The 22594-nt window shown below is 45.2% G+C and overlaps 1 protein-coding gene across 11 annotated transcripts in view; it reads right to left on the minus strand.

Annotated features, from left to right (window-relative positions):
- The window catches only part of rasal2 (RAS protein activator like 2), a 421164-nt gene that overhangs the window by 18106 nt on the left and 380464 nt on the right, over positions 1–22594 (minus strand). For 8 of the 11 annotated variants that reach the window (XM_073063629.1, XM_073063631.1, XM_073063634.1 and 5 more), the window contains 4 exons: positions 21796–21998; positions 17581–18457; positions 15448–15579; positions 2008–2210 (listed from right to left, as the gene is read on the minus strand). In XM_073063629.1, coding sequence (XP_072919730.1) covers positions 2008–2210; positions 15448–15579; positions 17581–18457; positions 21796–21998 — 1415 coding nt within the window. Of the gene's footprint in view, positions 1–2007; positions 2211–7906; positions 8541–15447; positions 15580–17580; positions 18458–21795; positions 21999–22594 lie in introns of those variants that run through there. The other 3 variants (XM_073063632.1, XM_073063630.1, XM_073063638.1) reach the window with 2 other exon arrangements.

A 22594-nucleotide genomic window follows, 5' to 3' on the forward strand; every position in this document is an offset into this window, starting at 1 on the left:
AATCCCTCAGCCACGCATTTATCCTCCACCTCATTCTTCTCCTATACTCACTGTCGTGTGACCACCTGCCTGTAACTGCTTTCTATCACCTCCTCGCTCTCCCTGACCAGGTGAAGGTCATCGAGCTGCAACTCCAGTTCCCTAACTCAGTCCCTTAGGAGCTGTAGCTTGACACACTGGGAGCAGATATGGCTGTCTGCGAGGCTGGGAAACTCCAGGACCTCCCACACCAGACACCGAGCACAGAAAACCGGCCTCACACACATACTACTTCCTTTCTACAAGTAACACAGGTAAACCTACCTCGCCTCGTTACCACCTAAGCCCATTGAGCCAAAGCCCTATCACTCTGCCACCTCTCACTCCGCTACCCGCTGGATATGGCGGTCTTCTTTTTGAACTTTTCCCGCTCTACTGGCTGACGTCATGCGCCTGCACAGTCTTGCCTCTCTTTTACCCCGAGTAGTAAAACTGCCTTCGCTCCGGAAATCCTCAGACATTCACTCGCAGCTTTCTTGCTTCAAATCCACTGAGTGGTGAATCTGTGGAATTCTCTGCCCAAGGAAGCAGTTGAGGCTTTCTCGCTAAATATATTTAATAAACAGTTAAATAGGTTTTTACATAGTAAGGGAATTAAGGGTTATGGGGAAAAGGCAGGTAGATGGAGCTGAGTTTACAGACAGATCAGCCATGATCTTATTGAATGGCGGGGCAGGCTCGATGGGCAGGATGGCCTACTCCTGCTCCTATTTCTTATGTTTTATGTTATGTTCTTAAAATCCATGGTGGCAGTTAAATACTTAAATTAAATGTTACTGATCTTAAGAAAATTTGGCTTATACTTTCTGGAGTTTAGGGGAATGAGAGGTGATCTCATTCTTACAAGGCCTGACAGTGTAGATATAGAGATGGTGCTTCATTTGCTGATGTGTCTAAAACTAGAGTAATAGTTGAAACTTAGGGAGATGGCTCTTCAGGACTAACATGATTACAAAAATATTCCACCCAGAAAAAAATGAATCTGAAATTTTCTACCCTCTGTTGGGCTCAGTAGTTGATCATATTCAAAGTAGAAAAAACAGATTTTGATATTAAGGAAATCAAAGATATCAGGTTATTGCTGAAATTTATTCCTGCTGTTTCTTGTATACTTATGAGCACTTATATATAACAGTGATTGGCGAGTTTTCCCAAAGTTACTAGCAATCCAAGGATATGGCTCACAAATGTAACCAATTCTGATATGGTTTAAACAGATTCCAATTTCACTTGCGGCAATATTCACCTGAAAATGGTGAGAAAGCGTAATGAATGGATCTCTCAGAATGAAATTATGCTAATCAAAGACAAGCACTGACGGTCCTAATAACTGAACTCCTAAACTTTCAGACAATTTGCTTATTGCTTATTGTTAATATTTTGCTGGTAGTTGTTGTGCTCTTGTTAAAACATAACAATCTTGTTATGTACGCTGTAGTCGCACACCACAGAAACAGGTCCTCCAACCCACCAAGTCTGTGGCATCAAGTAAGTTCCCATCTGCACTAATCCTATTTTATTCTCTCCATATTTCCATGAACTCCCTGAGATTTTTATCACTCAACCACAAGGGAGGGGCAACCTAGGGTGGCCAATTAGCTGACCAACCTGCAAGTCTTTGGGATATGGAGGAAACTGGAGCAGTCACAAGGAGAATGTACAAATGCCACACACAGCACCCAAGGCCAGCATTGAGTCTTTGCCTCTAATTTTGCGAGGCAGCACCTCTAGCTATCCTATTGTGCTTCTCTATGAAAAGAAGTGGGATGTTTGGTGTTTACACAATACTCTCTTTTGATCTGGCACCTTAAGTTACAGCAGATCAAAATAGGAGATAGGGAACTAAGTGTTTTAAATATGCTTTAGAGATTTTGTTCAACTTAACATTATGTTTGATGTAGATATCATTGCCCTGTGCTATGTTCGATGTAAATACTCACTACTCCCACAAGCTGCAGTGTAGCTGACCTGCTGATGATTGTTTTCATCTGGCTGTCCTTCTCCTCCTGCTGCCGACGCAGTCTCTCCTCACTGTCCTCCAACCTGGATTTGTACTCAAGTAAGAGCTTCTGCATCTGCTGCTCCTGGGCAAGCAGGCGCCGTTCATATTCCTCTAGCCTCCGACTCGATACCTTCAACCGATCCTTCAGCTTCGTGATCTCCTGCTCATACTGGAAGAGAAATCAGGTGGTGTTACACAACCAACCAGAAAGCACCAAAGATGTAGCTTGCTTGCAGGTCAACAAAGATGAAACTGTATGAATGGTCTAGTCCACTGTAAAGCAACGATATTTAACAATTGCACAAAGCGATCCCGACACAGTCAACAGAAATGCAGTAGGATTTGGCAGAAATAAAGAGGATGACCTCATCCCTATACACGGTGTAAAAGTGGCTGTTTCTCTCTAGAGAATCTCCTTGTCTCTACTGCATATTCTACATTGGCAGCAAAGCCAAGATGAGACTTTTTTTTACATACCAAAAAGACTTCATTCATGAGCCTTCTGATCAGCTATGGAAACCTATCTTAAAAGCAGCTGGGCATGGAATGATCAGAATGTTAAAAAATATGTCTTTTTGTTCCCCTGGGTGGGATGGTCATTTCTGGTTTATGTTCTCAAATAGACAATTTTCCTGCTGTAGTCTCCACAGAGACTTCATGAGACCCATGTCGGGCTGATTTGAACCTCAGACACTACTGAAGATCACATTGTTTTCACCCACAGAATTTTAGAATCATAATCAAAATCAGGTTTATTGTCACTGACATTAGTCATGAAATTTGTTGTTTTGTGGCAGCAGTACAGTGAAGGCATACTAAATTAAAATAAATCACAATTAAAATAAATAGCGCAAAAGAGGAATAGCGAGATGTTGTGAATGGGTTTATGGACTGTTCAGAAATTTGTTGGCAGAAGGGAAGAAGCTGTTCCTAAAATGTTAACTATGGATCTTCAAGCTCCCTGATGAGGAGGCATGTCTCGGACGGTGAGGATAATTAATGATGGCTGTCACCTGCTTGAGACACCAGCTTTTGAAGATGTCCTCAATGGTGGGGTGCTGCTCACTACTTATCTCTGCTTTTAAAGAACACCAGGGATAGTGGTAGGGAAATATTTATGGTGATGTGGCGACCCAATTACTAGCACACTCGAACCGGCTGACAATTAGCCAGAGTGCAGGCAAAGGAAGATAGCCTCAAGGGGTTTCAGTACGTGCCTCTCGAGGTATCGGGTGGGGGAGACAGGCTTTAAAGCAAGACTGTGAATTTGAAATAAACTTATTCTTTGGCTGCAGCTTATCGACTCCGTGTCATTATTTCAGCGCTGCGTGTAGCACACCGCTACAATTGGTGACCCCGACGGTCCAAACGTTTTTGGACCGGAGATGACAGACGCTGCATTTGTTAATGTGGTTTCCTTGAAGCTGCCAAGCTTCTGGACGCTACAACCTCACCTATGGTTTCAGCAAGCAGAAGCCCAATTCCATGTTCAGCAAATAACCTCAGAGGACACCCGTTACTACTATGTGGTGAGCTCCCTCGACCAGGACACAGCGGACCAGGTCGCGGAGTTCGTACAGTCTCCCCCGGCGGACAGCAAGTACACGGCATTTAAAGCCCTGCTCATAGGGACTTTCGGGCTCTCCCGCCGCGAGCGAGCTGCCCGTTTACTGCACCTGGATGGCTTGGGAGACAGGCCCCCATCAGCTTTAATGAATGAGATGTTGTCTCTAGCCGACGGACACACACCCTGCCTCATGTTTGAGCAGGCATTCCTGGAGCAGCTGCTCGAGGACATACGCCTGCTGCTGTCCGACGTGGATTTCAGCAACCCCTGGAAGGTGGCAACCCGGGCGGACGTGCTGTGGAACGCCAAGAAGGTGAGTGGGGCGTCCATCGCACAGATCACCCGGCCACACTCCCAGCAGCAAACCAGTCCAGGCCCGGCCGCAGAGCCCGCTAAATCCAGAGGCCGGGGTGTGGAGCCCAATGAGCAATGGTGTTTCTACCACCAGCGGTGGGGCGCAGAAGCCCGCCGTTGTCGCCCGCCCTGCCAGTTCCCGGGAAACGCCAGGGCCAGCCGTCGCTGATGGCTACGACGGCTGGCCATCGGGATAGCCTCCTGTATGTCTGGGACAAGCAGTCGGGACGCCGGTTTTTGGTCGACACCGGTGCCGAGATCAGCGTCTTACCTCCGACGAGTTACGACACCCGCAGCAGGGCGCCGGGTCCCCCCCTGCGGGCCGCGAACGGCAGCACTATAACGACTTATGGCACCCGTCCGGTGCAGCTACGGTTCGACTCCAGCCAGTTTACGTGGGACTTCACACTGGCCGATGTAGCCCAACCGCTTCTGGGTGCGGATTTCTTGCGGGCTCACAGCCTACTGGTCGACCTGCCCAGGAAGAGACTGGTTCACGCCGAGACCTTTCAGACGTTCTCCCTGGATGCAGCCCAGTTGCCAGCCCCTCACCTTGGCTCCATCACGCTGTCCGACAACGACTTCACCAGGGTCCTGGCGGATTTCCCATCGGTTCTGGTACCGCAGTTCGCGGCAGCCATGCCCCGACACGGCGTACAGCACCACATCCTGACCCAGGGACCACCCCTCCATGCCCGCGCTCGGCGGCTTCCCCCGGACAAGCTCCGACTGGCGAAAGAGGAGTTCAAGAGGATGGAGGAATTGGGGATCATTCGGCGGTCCGACAGCCCATGGGCCTCCCCCCTGCACATGGTGCCCAAAGCGACAGGGGGCTGGAGACCGTGCGGCGACTACCGCAGGCTGAACGAGGCTACAACACCGGGCCGCTACCCTGTGCCGCACATTCAGGACTTTGCAGCAAACCTGCACGGCGCACGGATCTTCTCCAAGGTAGACCTCATCCGCGGATACCATCAAATCCCGATGCATCTGGACGACGTCCCCAAAACGGCTCTCATCACCCCGTTCAGTCTTTTTGAGTTCCTCCACATGCCGTTCGGCCTGAAGAATGCCGCACAGACGTTCCAGCTGTTGATGGACACGGTGGGACGTGACCTGGACTTCGCATTCATCTATTTGGACGACATCCTCATAGCAAGCAGCAGTCGTCAGGAGCATCTGTCCCACCTCCGACAACTCTATGCCCGGCTGAGTGACTACGGTCTAACGATCAACCTGACCAAATGTCAGTTCGGGCTCGACACCATTGACTTCCTGGGCCACAGGATTACCACAGACGGGGCAACCCCTCTGCCCGCTAAGGTAGATGCGGTCCGCCATTTCCCCCGACCCACCACGATCAAAGGCCTTCAGGAATTCGTAGGTATGGTCAATTTCTACCACCGCTTCCTCCCTTCAGCTGCCCGGATCATGCGCCCCCTGTTCGCCTTGCTGTCTGGTCCGGGCAAGGACATTACCTGGGATGAGGTGTCCGCCGCCGCTTTCATTCAAATGAAGGATGCCTTGGCGAACGCCGCGATGCTAGTGCACCCCAGAATGGACGTCCCTACCGCCCTCACAGTGGACGCATCTAATACGGCAGTTGGTGGGGTACTGGAGCAGCTCATCGCGGGCCGCTGGCAACCCCTGGCGTTTTTCAGCAAACACCTGCGGCCACCTGAGCTCAAATACAGTGCTTTCGACCGGGAGCTGTTGGCGCTATACCTGGCAATCTGGCATTTCAGGTACTTCTTAGAAGGTAGGCCCTTCACCGCGTTCACGGACCACAAACCGCTTACCTTTACATTCACAAAGGTGTCCGATCCCTGGTCGTCCCGCCAGCAACGCCATCTGTCCTACATCTCTGAATACACGACGGACGTCCGGCACGTCTCGGGTAAGGACAATGTCGTGGCGGATGCGCTCTCTCGCCCTAACATTCACGCCCTTTCCCAAGGGGTAGACTTTGAGGCGCTGGCTGAGGCACAGCTGGCAGATGAGGAGATCCCGTGTTACAGGACCGCAGTCTCCGGTTTGCAGCTCCAGGACCTCCCCGTAGGCCCAGGTGAGAGGACCCTACTCTGTGACGTCGCCACCGGCCAGCCCCGTCCCGTCGTCCCGGCACCTTGGCGACGACGTGTTTTCGACTCCATTCATAACTTGGCGCACCCCTCCATCCGCACTACCGTCCGGATGGTCTCCAGCAGGTTCGTTTGGCACAGATTCCGCAAGCGGGTCCATTACTGGGCCAGAACGTGCATGCACTGCCAGACGGCCAAGGTGCAGCGACACACCGAGGCCCTGCTGCAGCAGTTCCACCCCACCCACCGGCGTTTCGACCACATTCATGTGGATATCGTGGGCCCCCTGCCAGTGTTGCGCGGGGCGCGGCACCTCCTCACTATCATGGACCGGTTCACAAGATGGCCAGAGGCGGTCCCACTCACTGACACCACCTCTGAATCTTGCGCCCGGGCACTGATCACCACCTGGGTGTCCCGCTTTGGTGTACCGGCCCACATTACCTCCGACAGAGGCGCCCAGTTCACCTCCAGCCTGTGGTCAGCGATGGCCAGCCTGTTGGGGACTCAGCTGCACCTCACCACTGCCTACCACCCACAGTCGAACGGACTGGTGGAGCGTTTCCACCGTCACCTGAAGTCGGCTCTCATGGCACGCCTGCGAGGAGCTAACTGGGCGGACGAGCTTCCCTGGGTCCTACTCGGCATCCGCACGGCACCCAAAGACGATCTGCACGCTTCGTCGGCCGAGTTGGTGTACGGCGCACCCCTGGTCATTCCCGGGGAGTTCATACCAGCCCCAAGGGGGCGAGAGGAAGATCCCGCAGCAGTCCTGGGCAGACTACGCGAGAGGCTCGGTGCCCTGGCCCCCATACCCACTTCGCAGCATGGGCAGCACCCGACCTGCGTACCCAAAGACCTGCAGAACTGTAAGTTTGTGTTTGTACGACGGGGCGGGCATCGGCCACCGCTGCAACAGCCCTACGAGGGGCCGTTTACGGTGATCAGAAACGACGGGTCCACGTTCGTGCTGGACGTTGGGGGGAGAGAGGAGGTTTTCATGGTGGACCGACTCAAACTGGCCCATGTGGACTTGGCGCAACCGGTCGAGTTTTCGGCACCGCGGCGCAGAGGCCGACCTCCCAAACAGGGCCCGGCCCAGACTGTGGACATTGGGGGGTGTACCGCCAGTTCTGGGGGGGGGGGGGTTATGTGGCGACCCAATTACTAGCACACTCGAACCGGCTGACAATTAGCCAGAGCGCAGGCACAAAGGAAGATAGCCTCAAGGGGTTTCAGTACGTGCCTCTCGAGGTATCGGGTGGGGGAGACAGGCTTTAAAGCAAGACTGTGAATTTGAAATAAACTTATTCTTTGGCTGCAGTTTATCGACTCCGTGTCGTTATTTCAGTGCTGCGTGTAGCACACCGCTACAGTGAGGATAAGACCAAAACTGCTAGTAGGTTCAGAATTAAGTTTTGATTCAGAATTTGAATGATAACATTTTGGAGATCCAGCCTAAAGATAGTTATAATGATTTATTTTACTTATAGAGATGGTTTTAGTGGTCTAAGTAATGCAAGGGGTTTAAATACTATTAGTTTTTTTCCCAAAAATACTTTATACAGGAATATTACAAAATAAAGTTATTTACAATAAATTATGCGTTGGCTCTCTGTTCCTATTCAAATTAAAGATGTTTACAATAAACCATTCATTGACTCTCAACCTTTAGGTAAGGATTAAAGACTTATTTTACAATAAAATAAAAAAATATTAACAATAAACATCCAGGAATTGACTCTTATTCCTTTACCAAAGTTCCTTTATTGTCTATACATTTCCAGCCACTCCTGGGGCACCACGTTGACTCATCTATCAACACCGCTGATGAGAGATATTCTCCTCCCCCCCGACCCCTCTCACTCCGGCGGGTGATGATCCTTAAACTGTGGCCCTTCCCCAACGGGCCTTCACGGTGGCTGCACCAAGCTTGAGCGCATCCCTCAGCACGTATTCCTGCAGACGAGAATGTGCCAGCCGGCAGCATTCAGCCACGGACATCTCCGTGTGCTGGTAGACCATCAAGTCTTGGGCTGACCAAAGTGCGTCCTTCACCAAGTTGATGATCTGCCAGCAGCACCGGATGTTTGTCTCCGTGTGCGTCCCCGGGAACAGCCCGTAAATCAGCGAGTCCTTAGTTACGCAGCTGCTGGGCATGAATCTTGACACCATCCCTTCCATCCTCCTCCACACCTTTCTCGCGAACCCACAATGTGCAAAGAGGTGAGTCACTGACTCCGCCTCATTGCAGTCCTCCCGTGGGCAGCAGGGAGTGGAGATGATGTTCCGGGCGTATAGGAAGGATCTGATTGGGAGGGCCCCTCTCACTGCCAGCCAGGCGAGGTCTTGGTGCCTGTTTGTGAAGTCTGGCGATGAGGCAATTTGCTAGATGTACTGGACAGTCTGCTCAGGAAACCACCCCACTGAGTCCATCTTGTCCTTCTCCTGCAGCGCCTGCAGGACATTACATGCCGATCACTGTCCAATTGCTGTCCTAGTGATGGTGACAATGGGAGCAATAATAGTAAGATGGCAATGCTGTGACAGCAGATATATGAGTGAATAAGGTTGTAGTAGAATATCCCACCTCTTCTGTGAAGTTTTAACAAAAGAATTTTTGGCTTTTAGTGGTTATTGTGAGCATAATGAAAAACATCATCCCAATGCGGATATTAGAATGGATGCAGTGTAGTGGATGAAACAAGTTCAATAAATATTCCACTACAGTCTGTCATTCCACGAAATGTTGTGTTGATGTAGGTTGCTGTTGATAAGATAGCTATGGAAAGTTTAAATGTGCAATATGTAATACTTTCTTTATCTCTGAGAGGTCTCAGCCATCATGAGACATCCAGTGGTGTACTACCAAGAGTACTGGAAGATAAGGCACTGAGTGAGAATAACAGTAAGAATGGAGCTGATAGAAAAGTGGTTGGTTGATGTCAGCCTGGATTAAAGAGGAAATTGTTAAGCTATTAGAACTGAATAGGATAGTATGCAAAGCGGAAAGATATTAATGTGTTAGTAGCCAGAGAGATGCCAGCTAAATCTACAGGTAAAAGGCACATAGTCAACATTAACAAGAGGCATATGGCTTTGATAACTAACTGTTACGTCAGACAAGGAACTGGAACCAGAACCTCAACTATATTAAGGTTCTAATTCTAGTATCTTTTGTAGTTAGTAAACAAGACTATGTACTTTGTGGATAGATGGGATACTAAAAGCTGAAATTCCTGCTTGGAGTTATTAAATAACAATTAGGTCTAATGTATTGAAAACTTTGGCTGAAATTCTCACATGAAAATAAGATCATCTTAACTAATGAATGGCAAAAAGAGTTTCTTTATGGCAACCCCTGGCAGCAATCAGGATATTGCTATTTTAAATAAGTTTTTTAACCACGTCGAAAAAGAATTTAAAAAAATTACCAGATTTTTAAAAATTGACTTGGCAAAAGCCTTTGACTTGGTTTAACACAAACTAATTAGCAAGAGAGTATGCCCGTTAGGGGTCTGCAAGGATTTTATAGGGTTAGTTTTAGATCTTTATTCCATATGTTCCACTCTTTTTCCCAAAGGAAGGACTGATAAAGAGTGCTCCCACTTTAATCAAAGTGGAATTAAGCAGGATAATCGGCTTTCAACCATTTTATTTAATTCCATAATGGACATTTTATTGCCTGTTACAGCAAAATGGGAATGGTTTTTATCTCAATGGTTTTGACATGTCATGTGCAGCACTTGCCTTTGCTCATAATGGTGCATTAATTAGCAACAGGATATTCTAAGGGCATGACCATAAACCTTAAAAATTGTGGAAACGGTTTGCAGTAGGACAAGTTTAGAGTCAATACTAAGAAATGTTTCCTGTGATGGTCCAAAATGTGAGTTTTATTAGAACAATAGCAAGAAATGGAAGATGAAACATGAGAGCATTATTTTATTTTTCACACCAACCTTCCTGTGTAAACAATAAGCTTTTGGAGACCTGTTCCTGGGGACTTACAACTGGCCATTTTTTGATATCCCAAGGACATGGCCTAGAAGACGAGCAGGTATTTGGGGTTCCAAGGCTTTGCAACCCTAGGGACGAGCTGATTCTATGCCCTAGCCACTGACTAAAGCATCGCGTGAGAAATCAGGATATCGGATCGGCTGTCGGGGGCTCTGTACTTGGTGAATCACACACAGTGTCCCTTTCTCTTGTTGGTGGGGGCGAGTTTCTCAAGTCAGAGAACTCAGGGAAAAAGAAGTAACACAGTAGAGTTTTACACTGTAATCAGCAAGTTGTTTGTCTCCTCTCTCGCTATGAAAGGGGAGACTGTGCCTGTGGTATGTCAGATTGTCTGGTGAACAATTAGTTTTTGTTGTATTGGAGATCATGGCCTTTCTTAGGGACTTTACTATTGTTTGCTTGGCTGCTGGAGGGTGCTGATGCTTTTTTTGCTGAAGTGGGGAACTTTGGGGTTCTAACGTTTTTACTGACACTCATTCTTTGGAGCACTCTTCTGATTTTGTGGATGTTTGCGAAGAACAAAAATTTTAGGTTGTATATTGTATACATTCTCTGATAGTAAAAGGAACTTTAGAACTATTGAACAAAAGTCTGTGATGTTTGGGGCAAAAGGGATTGTTCTAGAAATTCTAAAATTGAAAATTTTAATAGCCAGAACTATTATAAGAATATTGAAAAAATTGACTAAAGCTACTCATAAACTTTGTTTAACTTTACAGGAACTGACTTATCAGATTAGATAGAATTTGGGATTCAAGTTCAAATTCAGAGAGTGTTTAAGTTGGGGAACCTCGGAGTAATGTCATTATTTCGAGGAACTTAACTGACAGACAGAGGGTTTGTGTACTGGGTGTGTTTGCCTCAGCAAGAGGTTGGGGTAAACTATTTTAAAGAAGATATTAACTCCAATGATTGGATTAAAGATTTCAGTCCTTTCACCAAGTCAAATGTTATTAAATGTATTTTAACTAAATCTGATACATGCCCCAAGAAATATAGTCCTGCCGCTGCATCATGGATAAGACCGTAGAAATTTGGGGGCGCGGGGTTAAACAAACCTTTCCAGATGCTACCCTGCAATAAAAAAGCCCTGGTTATAGGTACAACTAAAGTTTAGATATGTTGGTCTATTCATTTTAAAAGCCCTTGGTTTGTTGATGCAGTTGGACAAAGATGGACTTGTGACAATATTTTTAAGAAGGGAAATGCCAGTGCTATCATTGACATCAGAACAGTGACTCCTTAGGTAAAGCTTTCAGTGAGAATTAAAAGAGGTTATTGCCTGGCCTGCTCAGTTCCTCCAGTGTTGCTGTCCTTTTTAAATGTATTTTTTATGATCTCAAGATCCTGCTGGTCATTAAGAACTTAAAGTACTACAGGTCTTCCCCTTCAACAAGCTGCTCATGGGCAAAGCAACTGAAGGAGCTACTCTTAGTATGGACTGTGTTGCTGCCTGCGTCCTCACTGGTTGTTCAGCAGAAGACAACCTGTATTGTGTTCGATTACAGATTGCCCCAATATTCATGGTCTCAGGAGCTTGGATTTTTTGTGTGACTGCATTTTACTGATATCATATATGTGCTTGCCATTTTATATGTGCTTTATGTGCCTTGTTCTGTGTGTGACTGTTTTGAACCTTGACTCTGGAGTACTGCTGTTCCATTTGGCTGTATCCATGGAGTTCATGTATGGTTGAATGACAATTAAACTTGAACATAAGACATGATTAAGGAGTGATACTCTGGAGTTTGTTTATGGTTTTGTCAAGGGCGCAGGGGAAATAGTGAAATTGGCTCTTCCATGTTACAACTGTCCAAAATAGTCCCCTGTGAAGGCTGAATGAACTTCCTAGGATCACAAAACTTAAGGGGTTTCAAGTTCAGCACTTAAGTAAATAAATTGGTTTATTATTGTCCCAAGTACCAAGGTACAAAGAAAAACTATCCATAAAAATTTCATTACACAAGTACATTGAGAAAAACAATAACAATGTAGAATATAGTGCTTTAGTTACAGAGAAAGTGCATTGCAAGCAGACAATAAGGTACAAAGCAATGACATGGTATTGCGAAGTTAAGTGTCCACCTTATCATAAGACCATATGGCCATAGATATAGGAGCAGAATTTAGCCATTTGTTTGTTTGCTCCGCCACTTCATCATGGGTGACCCAATTTTCCTCAGCCCCAGTCTCCTGCCTTCTCCTTGTATCCCTTCAAGCCATGACCAATCAAGAATCTATCATACTCTGCCTTAAAATATACATAAAAGACTTGACTTCCACAGCTGCCTGTGGCAAAGAATTTCAGAAATTCACCACTCTCTGGCCAAAGAAATTCCTCCTCATCTCTGTTCTAAAAGGACGCCCCTCTATTCTGAGGCTGCGTCCTCTGGTCTAAGAGTCTCCCACCATAGGAAATATCTTCTCCACATCCACACTATCAAGGTCTTTCACCATTCGATGGATTTCAATGAGGCCATCCCTCATTCTTTTGAATTCCAGTGAATACAGGCCCAGAGCCATCAAATGTTCTTCGTATGACAAGCCATTCAATCCTGGAATCATTTTCATGAACCTCCTTTGAACCCTCTCCAGTTTTAGTACATCCTTTCTAAGGGGCCCAAACCTGCTCATAATACTCCAAGTGAGGCCTCACCAGCGCTTTATAAAGTTTCAACATTACATCCTTGCTTTTCTATTCCAGTTCTCTTGAAATGAATGCTAACATTGCAGTTGCCTTCCTCATCACAGACTCAACCTGCAAATTCAAACCGATTTATCAGGCAAGACTTTCTCTTGAGAAAACTATGGCCTATTTTATCATGTGCCTCCAAGTACCTTGAGACCTCACCCTTAATAATCAACTCCAACATCTTCCCAAACACTGAAGTCAGACTAACTGGCCTCTAGTTCCTTTCTTCTGCCTCTCCCCCTTCTTGAAGATTGGAGTGACATTTGCAATCCTTCAGTCCTCTGGAACCATTCCAGAATCTAGTGATTCAGCCACCTCTTGGAGAACTCTGGGGTGTCCACCATCTGGTCCAGGTGACTTATCTACCTTCAGAACTTTCAGTTTCCCAAGAACCTTCTCTCTAGTTATGTTAACTTCACACACTTCATGCCCCTGACACCCAGAACTTCCACCATACTGGCAGTGTCTTCCACAGTGAAGACTGATGCAAAATACTTATTCAGTTCATCCACCAGTTCGTTGTCCCCCATTCCAACCTCTCCAGCATTGTTTTCCAGCTGTCTGGTATCCACTCTCACCTCCCTTTGGCACTTCATGTATCTGAAGAAACTTTTGGTATCCTCTCTAATATTATTGGCTAGCTTACTTTTGTATTCTATTTTTACCTTCTTAATGACTTTTATAGTTGCCTTCTGTTGGTATTTGAAAGCTTCCCAATCCTCTAACTTCCCACTAATATTTGCTCTATCGTATGCCCTCCCTTTGGCTTTGATTTCTCTTGTTAGTCAAGGTTGTGTCATCTTGCCTTTAGAATACATATTCCTCTTTGGGATGTATATATCTTGTGCCTTCTGAATTGCTTCAAGAAATTCCAGCCATTGCTGCTCTGTCATCATCCCTGCCAGTGTTCTTTTCCAATCAATTCTGGCCAACTCCTCTCTCATGCCTCTGTAATTCCCTTTACTCCACTGTAATACTGATATATCTGACTTCAGCTTCTTCTTCTCAAATTTCAGGGTGAATTCGTTCATATTATGATCACTTGCCACTAAAGATGATACAGAAAGTCCATCAGCGGTCTTATAACAGCAGATAGAAGCTGGTCTTCAACTTGGTTTCAAGCCTATACATCTTCTGCCAGGAGGGGGGAGAAGAGAGAATGTCCGGGTGGCAGAGGTTTTTGTGATGTGCTGAGCTGTATCCACAGCTCTCCTCAGTATCAGGTACAGTAGTTGCCATACCAAGATGTGATGCAACCACGAACTGCATCAATAAGAACTGGTACGGGTCAAAGGGGATGAACTGGGGACATTTGCTGGAACAACTGAAATGTTATGTTCAAGATTATGTTTATTTTAAATACACAATTAAGCTTATTTTTCAGCTATTCAATGTGATGTAGCAGTGGGTATGTGAGGTTTGTGTTAAAGGTATTCTATTTTAATAATTCAACACACCAGACAATGTTACTAACTGAACTGACAAGAACTGTTTTTCCTGGCTTAGCATCTCTGGTGGATGACCCATGACAAAAGGATGCCCCAGGAAAGAGTGATCACATCATTGTAGAAAGTTAAATTCAGGCCAAGAGTGAGATACAGGCCTGAAGCTAGTGTCCTAAATTTAAATAATAGTAATTACATTGATATGAATCAATGTCATAAATGGAAATTGGTTTAAATTCCATACTCTTGGTCTCTGAATCTAACTTGTCATGACACTTGCACCTTATTGTTGAACTATACTGCATTTCCTCTGTAACTGTAACACTCTAATCTGCATTCTGTTACTGATTTTCCCCTTTACTAACTCAAAGCACTTATCTTTTGAAATGATCTGTATGGATAACATATGAAGAATCTATTTCCACTTTTACTCTGTACACGTGACAATAATAAGCTGATTATGAATATTTTGGGCAACCATAGAATGTCACAATTACTTTAAATATATTTTGCAAAAATAGAGAAGCCTAGAAATTCTGCAGTGCTTGTCACTCCAGAAGTGTGCCATCTCAGTGCAGAACCAATCACTATCAACTGCTTGATATACTCACAGGTTACCAGGAAGCATCTAAGATGACAGTTCTAACAATGGAAAAACACAAAAGAATGGTATTTCACAGCGATTTGGTGTATGTGACATGCTGAAGAAAGTAGCAGTAGGCTGACTGCTTAAGCATTACAGCAGTTGATTTTTAGTTGAAGGGTGTGAAAGAGTGTATGAAATTGATAGGTAAAATCCTCCAGTGTTTAGTAACTAAAGGAAAAGATGGTGATTTACTTGCGTAATCTCACTGGTGCTGCGTATCCTTCAACAGGGATAATAGAAACACAAATTGATCTTGTTACACATTGATAATAGCCAGTATTACTAATCTAGATTCCCTCCTTCCAGGCACCACTTCAATGTGCAGAAAGAATTTCTCTATCCATCAAGACCCTGCTGCATACAGATGTCACTTAAAATAAGTAACATGACATTGGCGACATACTAAAATTAATAAGCCGATTTATTAACATAGCTTTGGTCACACAAGTGAAAGCTGCATAATATTGTGTCCTGGAAAGAGCCTGATCTTTTTCTTTCTTCTTGTGAACTTTGCTACTACTAATTTGTAAAACAAAGTCATTTTTATCAAGATTCCATGTTCCATAATGTTAATTTGTTAAGTAAGCAAATTTCATCATACCTTTTCTGCATGTTTACTCTCCTCATGAATTTGGTCTGTCTCGTCATCCTCTAAGTACTGTCCATTATTCAGAACCCAGGCAGCTGTCCTCTCCACTGGTGACATGGTGGCAGTCTCAACCGGTGACTGAACCTTCAATGAATAAAGTCAGACGACTAACACTGAGTACATATTGATATTAACATTAAATTTTCTCAATGCGTTGTGAAGTTTGTGAAGGAGAGGGTGTTACACGGAGCGACTGGGGAGTGGAGGAAGCTGACGCGGGAAGTGCAGGACACAGACACGGAGCCGGACTTGGACTCCGAGCCGGGACTCGGACATGATGTGGAACTGCACAATGAGCCAGGACTCGGACATGACGTGGAACTGCACAATGAGCCAGGACTCGGACATGACTTGGAACTGGGCAATGAGCCAGGACTCGGACATGACGTGGAACTGCACAATGAGCCAGGACTTGGACATGACTTGGAACTGGACAATGAGCCAGGACTTGAACTTGACTTGGAACTGGGCAATGAGCCAGGACCTGGACTTGACTTGGAACTGGACAACGAGCCAGGACCTGGACTTGACTTGGAACTGGACAACAAGCCAGGACCTGGACTTGACTTGGAACTGGACAACGAGCCAGGACCTGGACTTGACTTGGAACTGGACAACGAGCCAGGACTTGGACTTGACTTGGAACTGGACAACGAGCCAGGACTTGGACTTGACTTGGAACTGGACAATGAGCCAGGACCTGGACTTGACTTGGAACTGGACAATGAGCCAGGACCTGGACTTGACTTGGAACTGGGCAATGAGCCAGGACTTGAACTTGACTTGGACGACAAGCCTGGACTTGGACTTAACTTGGAACTTGGAACACAGAGACGACAACGCCACACAAAGTCAGACGATTCATATCTTGGCTCAGAGGAGCGGCAAATGGCCAGCAATCCTTAGCTAGACACGAAGAGACAGAATTCCCAACTCGGAGTAGCGGCAAAACGGCCGGACCAACTCAGTTGGGAACGAGATGACAAAAACAAATAACGACTGACAATTCTTAAGGTGGCTCGGAGCAGTGGCAAATGGCCTGCAATACTCAGCCAGACACAGGACGACAAGAACAAACAACGAAAGTCCATTCGTATCTTGACTCTGGGTAGCACATGAAGCGGCAAGCTCTCAGCTGGATGGCAGGCTCTCGACTCGGGCTCGGAACTGGACTTGCTGCTCTGCTGAGGTGACGAACCAGCGCCAAGTAGATGTAAGCCGGCGCTTATGTCCTGACCCGTTCGAATAAGGATCAGGTGCCCTAATCAAGGAGCCCAGTGGAACACAGGGAAAAGGAAATTAACTGAAACAAGGAGTCGACTGACTGGACCGTGACAGAGGGAATCTGTTGTTGTCATCCAACTGAAGAAGGCTAGTACTGCAGGGCCGCTTTTAGCATGAATAATTTCTTCCTATTCTCAAACGAGGTGTAATGGGAATTAAGTTGAAGAAGCAGTGCTGTAACTTCAGTTTTAGCTCAGCACTGCTGCACTGGGGTCAAATTTCCAGATGCAGTCAGGTCTGGGTAGTTCTGGGCCTATACCCACCGCAAGGTGGAATCTGCTCACTTTTACTAAAAATGGATCTCTGTAGCTATACAAAGCAACTTTCATCACTTTAGGGCTAGTATGTATTCAATTTACGTGTCTGAGTTGAAACAAGGCCTGACACTATGCCACTTTAGAGAATGAGGATGTACATCAATGAGAGAACAGGCAGAACCAGGACATATATGAAATGAAATCCATCAAAGGTTCCTTCTTCTTGCTGCTGCTAATCAACCTGAACCACACAAAAGCAACTGGTGCTGAGTGCAGCACCAGTTGCTTCTGAGAACTAGCCTGGTAGTTTTCATACTAGCAGTTTAAGTGAAGCATCTGTAGAAAAGCACCCCAGCAAAAGCCAAAGTATTCATCAGGATGGAGCTCTCAGTAAAGTCAATAAACAAAATAGCTGATAAAAAAAACAGGTGCTGAACAGTGTCAATAGCTTAGAGCAGGGGCTCCCAACCTTTTTTATGCCATGGACCAATATCATTAAGCAAGGGCACCAGGTTGGCAACCCCTGGCTTAGAGGCTTTCTCACCTGGTGTGCCTGCTGCTGTCTATGTACTGCCCGGACTTTGGGCACAGGACTTTCTCCTTTGGAAGAAGTTGATGGTTGTCGTGAGCGGCTTTCATTGTGTGGTGGCTCGGGTGACGTAGATGCTAATCCTGTTATGCTCCCAGTGCTTCTCTGTGACAAACTAAGAGGTAATAAATGTGGTGCTTTCGCTCGACTGCTGGAACCTGACAAATCTGTCCTGCGGAGCTGTGAATGCCCAATGCTGTTCTGCCGTGGCAATGCTACTGGAAGATTGTTCCTGTCTGGCATGGTGTGTCGTTTGGTGTAATCTTCACTGTATGCGCTGCGTTTGGCAAAATCCTCAATGCTGCTGTTACTGGGGGCACTCAGTTTGCTGATCAGCTCCTCGCTATTGGTATGGCTCCGGGAGCTTGAGGAACTCAGGTTTTCAGAACTGGAGTCCATGCCAGTTTTACTGCTTCCTGCTGGAGGGTTGTTCAGTTGGTAAACAGGGTTTTGGAAAGACAGAGGTTGAAGGCTGCTCTGTTGGTTCAGAGCTGGATGCAAAGGCCTACGGATTTGGGGAGCACTCTGTGCCCCACTCTGCAATTCTCGCAGCTGCTTGATGTTTGCTGTATGTGTAATTGAAGCCTGGCTGCCAAGTTGCCGGACCTGTACACTGGAAACAACAGGAACACTATTTGTCCCTTGAGTTACAGCTGTGCTCTGCAGATCCACGAGTGATACACTCCTGCCGTTAGGTAAAGTGGACTCTTCTTCATCCCTGTCAGAGTAAGTCATACTGTGTGTGGAGGCTGGCTGGCCTGGAAAGTGCTGCTTGCTCTGTAAAAACACTTCAACGTTTTCTTGAGTTGGAGATTGTAATTGCTGCACATCACTGAAATAAAAATGTATTTTTTGTTTGCATATTTACATTTCTTAAAAACATCTCTCTCCAAACATTTATTAATATATTTATTCTCTATCCCACTCCTCAATTCTCTTATACTAGATAGTGTTGGTTATTCACTGATCAGGCTGCCATGTTAGTTGACCAATTTGCTGAGCTTTGCTACTTTCACAGAGCATAAAGAATTATGGAAGATAATAAAAAAATGAATCTCATATAACTGTTAATGAGATGTGATGAAGAGTGTGCAAATAAGAGGACAGTGCACATAAATAGTGCAGGAGGGAGGCCTGGAGTTTAGTTTTGCAGGAGGTGTGACCAGTGCTAGCTAGAAAGTTTGACATCAGTGCAGGAAGATTTGAGTCTAATTGGAGAGAATTTAAATAGTTTGGCATGGAGGGAGGTGGTTGCAGACAGAGAAACAGGAGGGAGAAAGGCAAAGCTGACTGTGAAAACAAGAAATTAGCAAAAGAAGTTTGCAAAGGAAATAAACAATGATAAACAATGAGTGCCTCACAGATCTATATTTCAAGGAATAAGGACAAGTGAAACAGGAAGGTAAGTACCCAGTGCAAAGTCAATGTATAATGATGCCACAATCACTGAAAAGCATCTTAGAGTAGGTAGGATAGCAGTGTGATGTCGCTAGTTATTGACATAAAAAGGGAGGGTGAGAAGGGAGGGTTTGCAATATTGGTTACAGGAATACGTAATGGCTGAGTAAAAATTCTCTGAGATGTTAAGTTTCTAAGGTGGTGTAAGAAGAGAATAATGTACTTGTTCCATTTCAATGTATTGGTAATGGTACTTCACATGAATTTGAATGACACGACCACAGACACAGCCTAACCATTAATTTCTAAAGTGGGTGCAGGTAGGAGGTTGTCAACGGAAGATAATCCATATTTCCACTGTCTTGATAGAATTAAGCTCCAAGTTGTTACAAGTACACCATGCTGCAAGATGGTCTATCTCTCTTTGATAGCAAGTCACATCATTATTAGAGATGAGACCAACTACAGTCATGTCATCTGGATTTGTCTGTGGAGGCAGTCATTTGTATAAAGTAAAATAAAGTGCTTATAGAGATTGGATTGAACAAGTAGGAGCCCAGCCTTACATACTGCTCCCTTCCTGTCAGGAAGTTCATAATCCGCTGACAGATACTGTCAGCTCGCTGGGTTAGCTCGTTGGCTGTCAGCTACCAACATTAAAAGACCTGTTCATTGCCAGAATGAAGAAAAGAGCTGGAAAAATTACTGCTGACTCCACCCATCCTAGCAGTCTATTCACCAAATTGCCATCAGGGCAATGCTACAATTCCATCACTACCAGGACTACATGTCGTCACCAAAGTTTCTTTCCTGCAGCTATCCAACTTCTCAACAAAACTCACTAGAGATCCCAATGGAGGTATATTCAGTGACCAACTTATTAGATACAGGAGTGGAACCTGGAGTGATCTGCTGCTCCTGTAGCCTATCCATTTCAAGGTTCAATATGTTATGTATTCAGAGATGCTCTTCTGCAGACCATTGTTGTAATGGGTGATTATCTGAATCACCGTCACCTTCTTGTCAGCTTGAACCAGTCTGGCCATTCTCCTCCGATCTCTCTCATTAACAAGACATTTTTGCTCACAGAACTGCGGCTCACTGGATTTTTTTTGTTTTCACACCATTCTCTGTAAACTCTAAAGACTGTTATGTGTGACAATCCTAGGTGATCACCAGTTTCTGAGATATCCAAACCACCCCATCTGGCACCAGCACTCCATGGTCAAAATCACAGATCACATTTCTTCCCTGTTCTGATGTTTGGTCTGAATATCAGTTGAACCTTTTGACTGTATCTGCATGCTTTTATACATTGAATTACCTCACATGATTGGCTGATTAGATATTTGCATTAATGAACAGGTATACAGGCATTCCTAATAACATGGCCACTGAGTTTTGGTAAGATGGTTAAAATGGCACATTTTGCATTTGGCTTTATTGGCTGAGGCACAGAATATGAGAAGGATAATATTCAACCTACACATAATCCCAGCTATTGAAGGAATGTACATTTAGGAGGCAATATGTGCCAAGGTGGAAAAGGGGAGGATGACAACAGATTCTCTCTTGAAAGGTTTCATATTTCATTTCCCTCACGACAGAAAGCGGGCACTTGGCTCACTGAGAGTATGCTGGCTCTCAGAACAATCCTATCAATGTCATTCCCTCATTTACTCTGGGCCAGGACACTGTGAAAAGGACCTATCACCTTCAGGAGAATATTAGGAGCCAGGACTTAATTCAACAGAATGAATGATTACCAGGATGTTGAAGATTTCTTTAAACCAAAGGGCAGCATGGACCTGAAATTCATCACTGAAAAGCTTTGACCTCACTATAAGCATCAACAGAAAATGCTGCAAGCACTCAATATATCAGCAGAGAGCGAATTGCAATGTTAACATTTAAGTATGTTGAAATTTCGTGCAAACCTGGGAACAGCAATTGCAGCAGGTATGGAGAAACAGTTCTTTCAATCGACACAAGTAGTAATTTGGAGTCATTGAGTTGTTCAGCACAGAAATGGGCCCTTAGGCCCAATTCATCCATGCTGACTGCAGTGCCTATCCATGCTAATCCCACTTGCTCCCAGTAGGCCCATATCTCTCCACTCTTCCTATCAACATCTCCATCCTAATGCCTTTTAAACACCATAATTGTATCCACCTCTACCACATCCTCATTCCACAAAGCCTCTGAGATTTCTTTTAAACTTCTTCCCTTTCACCTGGAACATATAACCTCAAGCGACTCATTCCAACTATCCTATCAATGCCCAACATAATTTTATAAACCTTAATGAGGTCATCCCTCAACTTCTTACATTTTCAATGAGGGCAAACACAGCCTTCCCAATCTCTCCTTAAAGTCTCCATTGAAAGCAATCTACTGGTAAATTTACATTCATTAAGAGCAGCTCAGCTTTGGTGTGAGAGGAAAAAATAGAAAAAGGTCCAAAATTCTCTGTCTCTCCAATCCCTTCTTTTTAAGACAAAATACCTTGATTTAGACAACTAATCCTAAACTTCATTCTAAAAATCCCCTTGCCTCTGGTCCTCGACCTCCAATTGAATTTTGACACAGTTTGAAATAGTGTTCAGATTTAGGGCAAGCAGACTTCTACAGTCCATTTCAGCAGTAATGAGTTCACTCAGAGACTAGTCCAAGGGATGGACAGAAATGAACAGTTTATAAAAGACCCTTTCTCAACCAGGGCAGCCACACAACAGACGACATAGAGGTGAATGTTTGGCAAAAATGTCCTACCTGTCAGCTGGATCCTCGAATATCCGCTGGAGCCCAGATGACACACTGCCACTCACGTTTGGGGATGAGCTGAGGTTCTCGCCAAAGCGCCGCACCTGCTGCTGAATTGGTGTGGGGCTAGCTAGTGATTTGGTGATATCGCTGAGTATGCGTGGGAGAGGGCCAAGCTTCGCTACTGTTGCCTGTAGAAATGAATTTTCACCCTGGTTGGACAGTACCACGGAAAAGCCCACAATTTATTTGGTGGAGGATGGCGATTGATGTGAACAGACCAGAATGCAGATGTTCCGAATAACATAACCGTGATGATTGAGGGAAGGAGGGAGGGAACAAAAATGATGCAGGGATGAATGGAAGGGAAGAAGAGAGAAAGGGGACATAAAAGAAATTAGAAACAAAACTAATGTTACTCAATGTGGCTTCAAACTGCTCCACAACTTTTCAGCATTCATTCATTCAAAACATGCAAAATAAATATCTTAAATGACTAAAAAAGCAACTTAAAAGAAAACATTCCATCCATCCAGAGGGAGTCAGGCAAAAGAACAGACACTAACAACAAGAGTAAAACCAAACTATATAAACATGCAGACAATTTAAATGCCAGTTTGATGTTCACAATGTTAATTATTACTTCTATATTAGAAAGACAGAAAAAATACAGTACAATAATACAGAATAAATTCAGCCATAAGACTACTGATGAAAGAAAGTCTGCATTGGATTTTCTACAAAAACACTACTCTTAGTGTAGGTTCTTTGTCTCACCATTTCCCTCACACTAAAGTCATCCACCTTC

The sequence above is a fragment of the Hemitrygon akajei genome, chromosome 12 (genome assembly GCF_048418815.1).
Source record: "Hemitrygon akajei chromosome 12, sHemAka1.3, whole genome shotgun sequence".
In the NCBI taxonomy this organism is placed as follows: Eukaryota; Metazoa; Chordata; class Chondrichthyes; order Myliobatiformes; family Dasyatidae; genus Hemitrygon; species Hemitrygon akajei.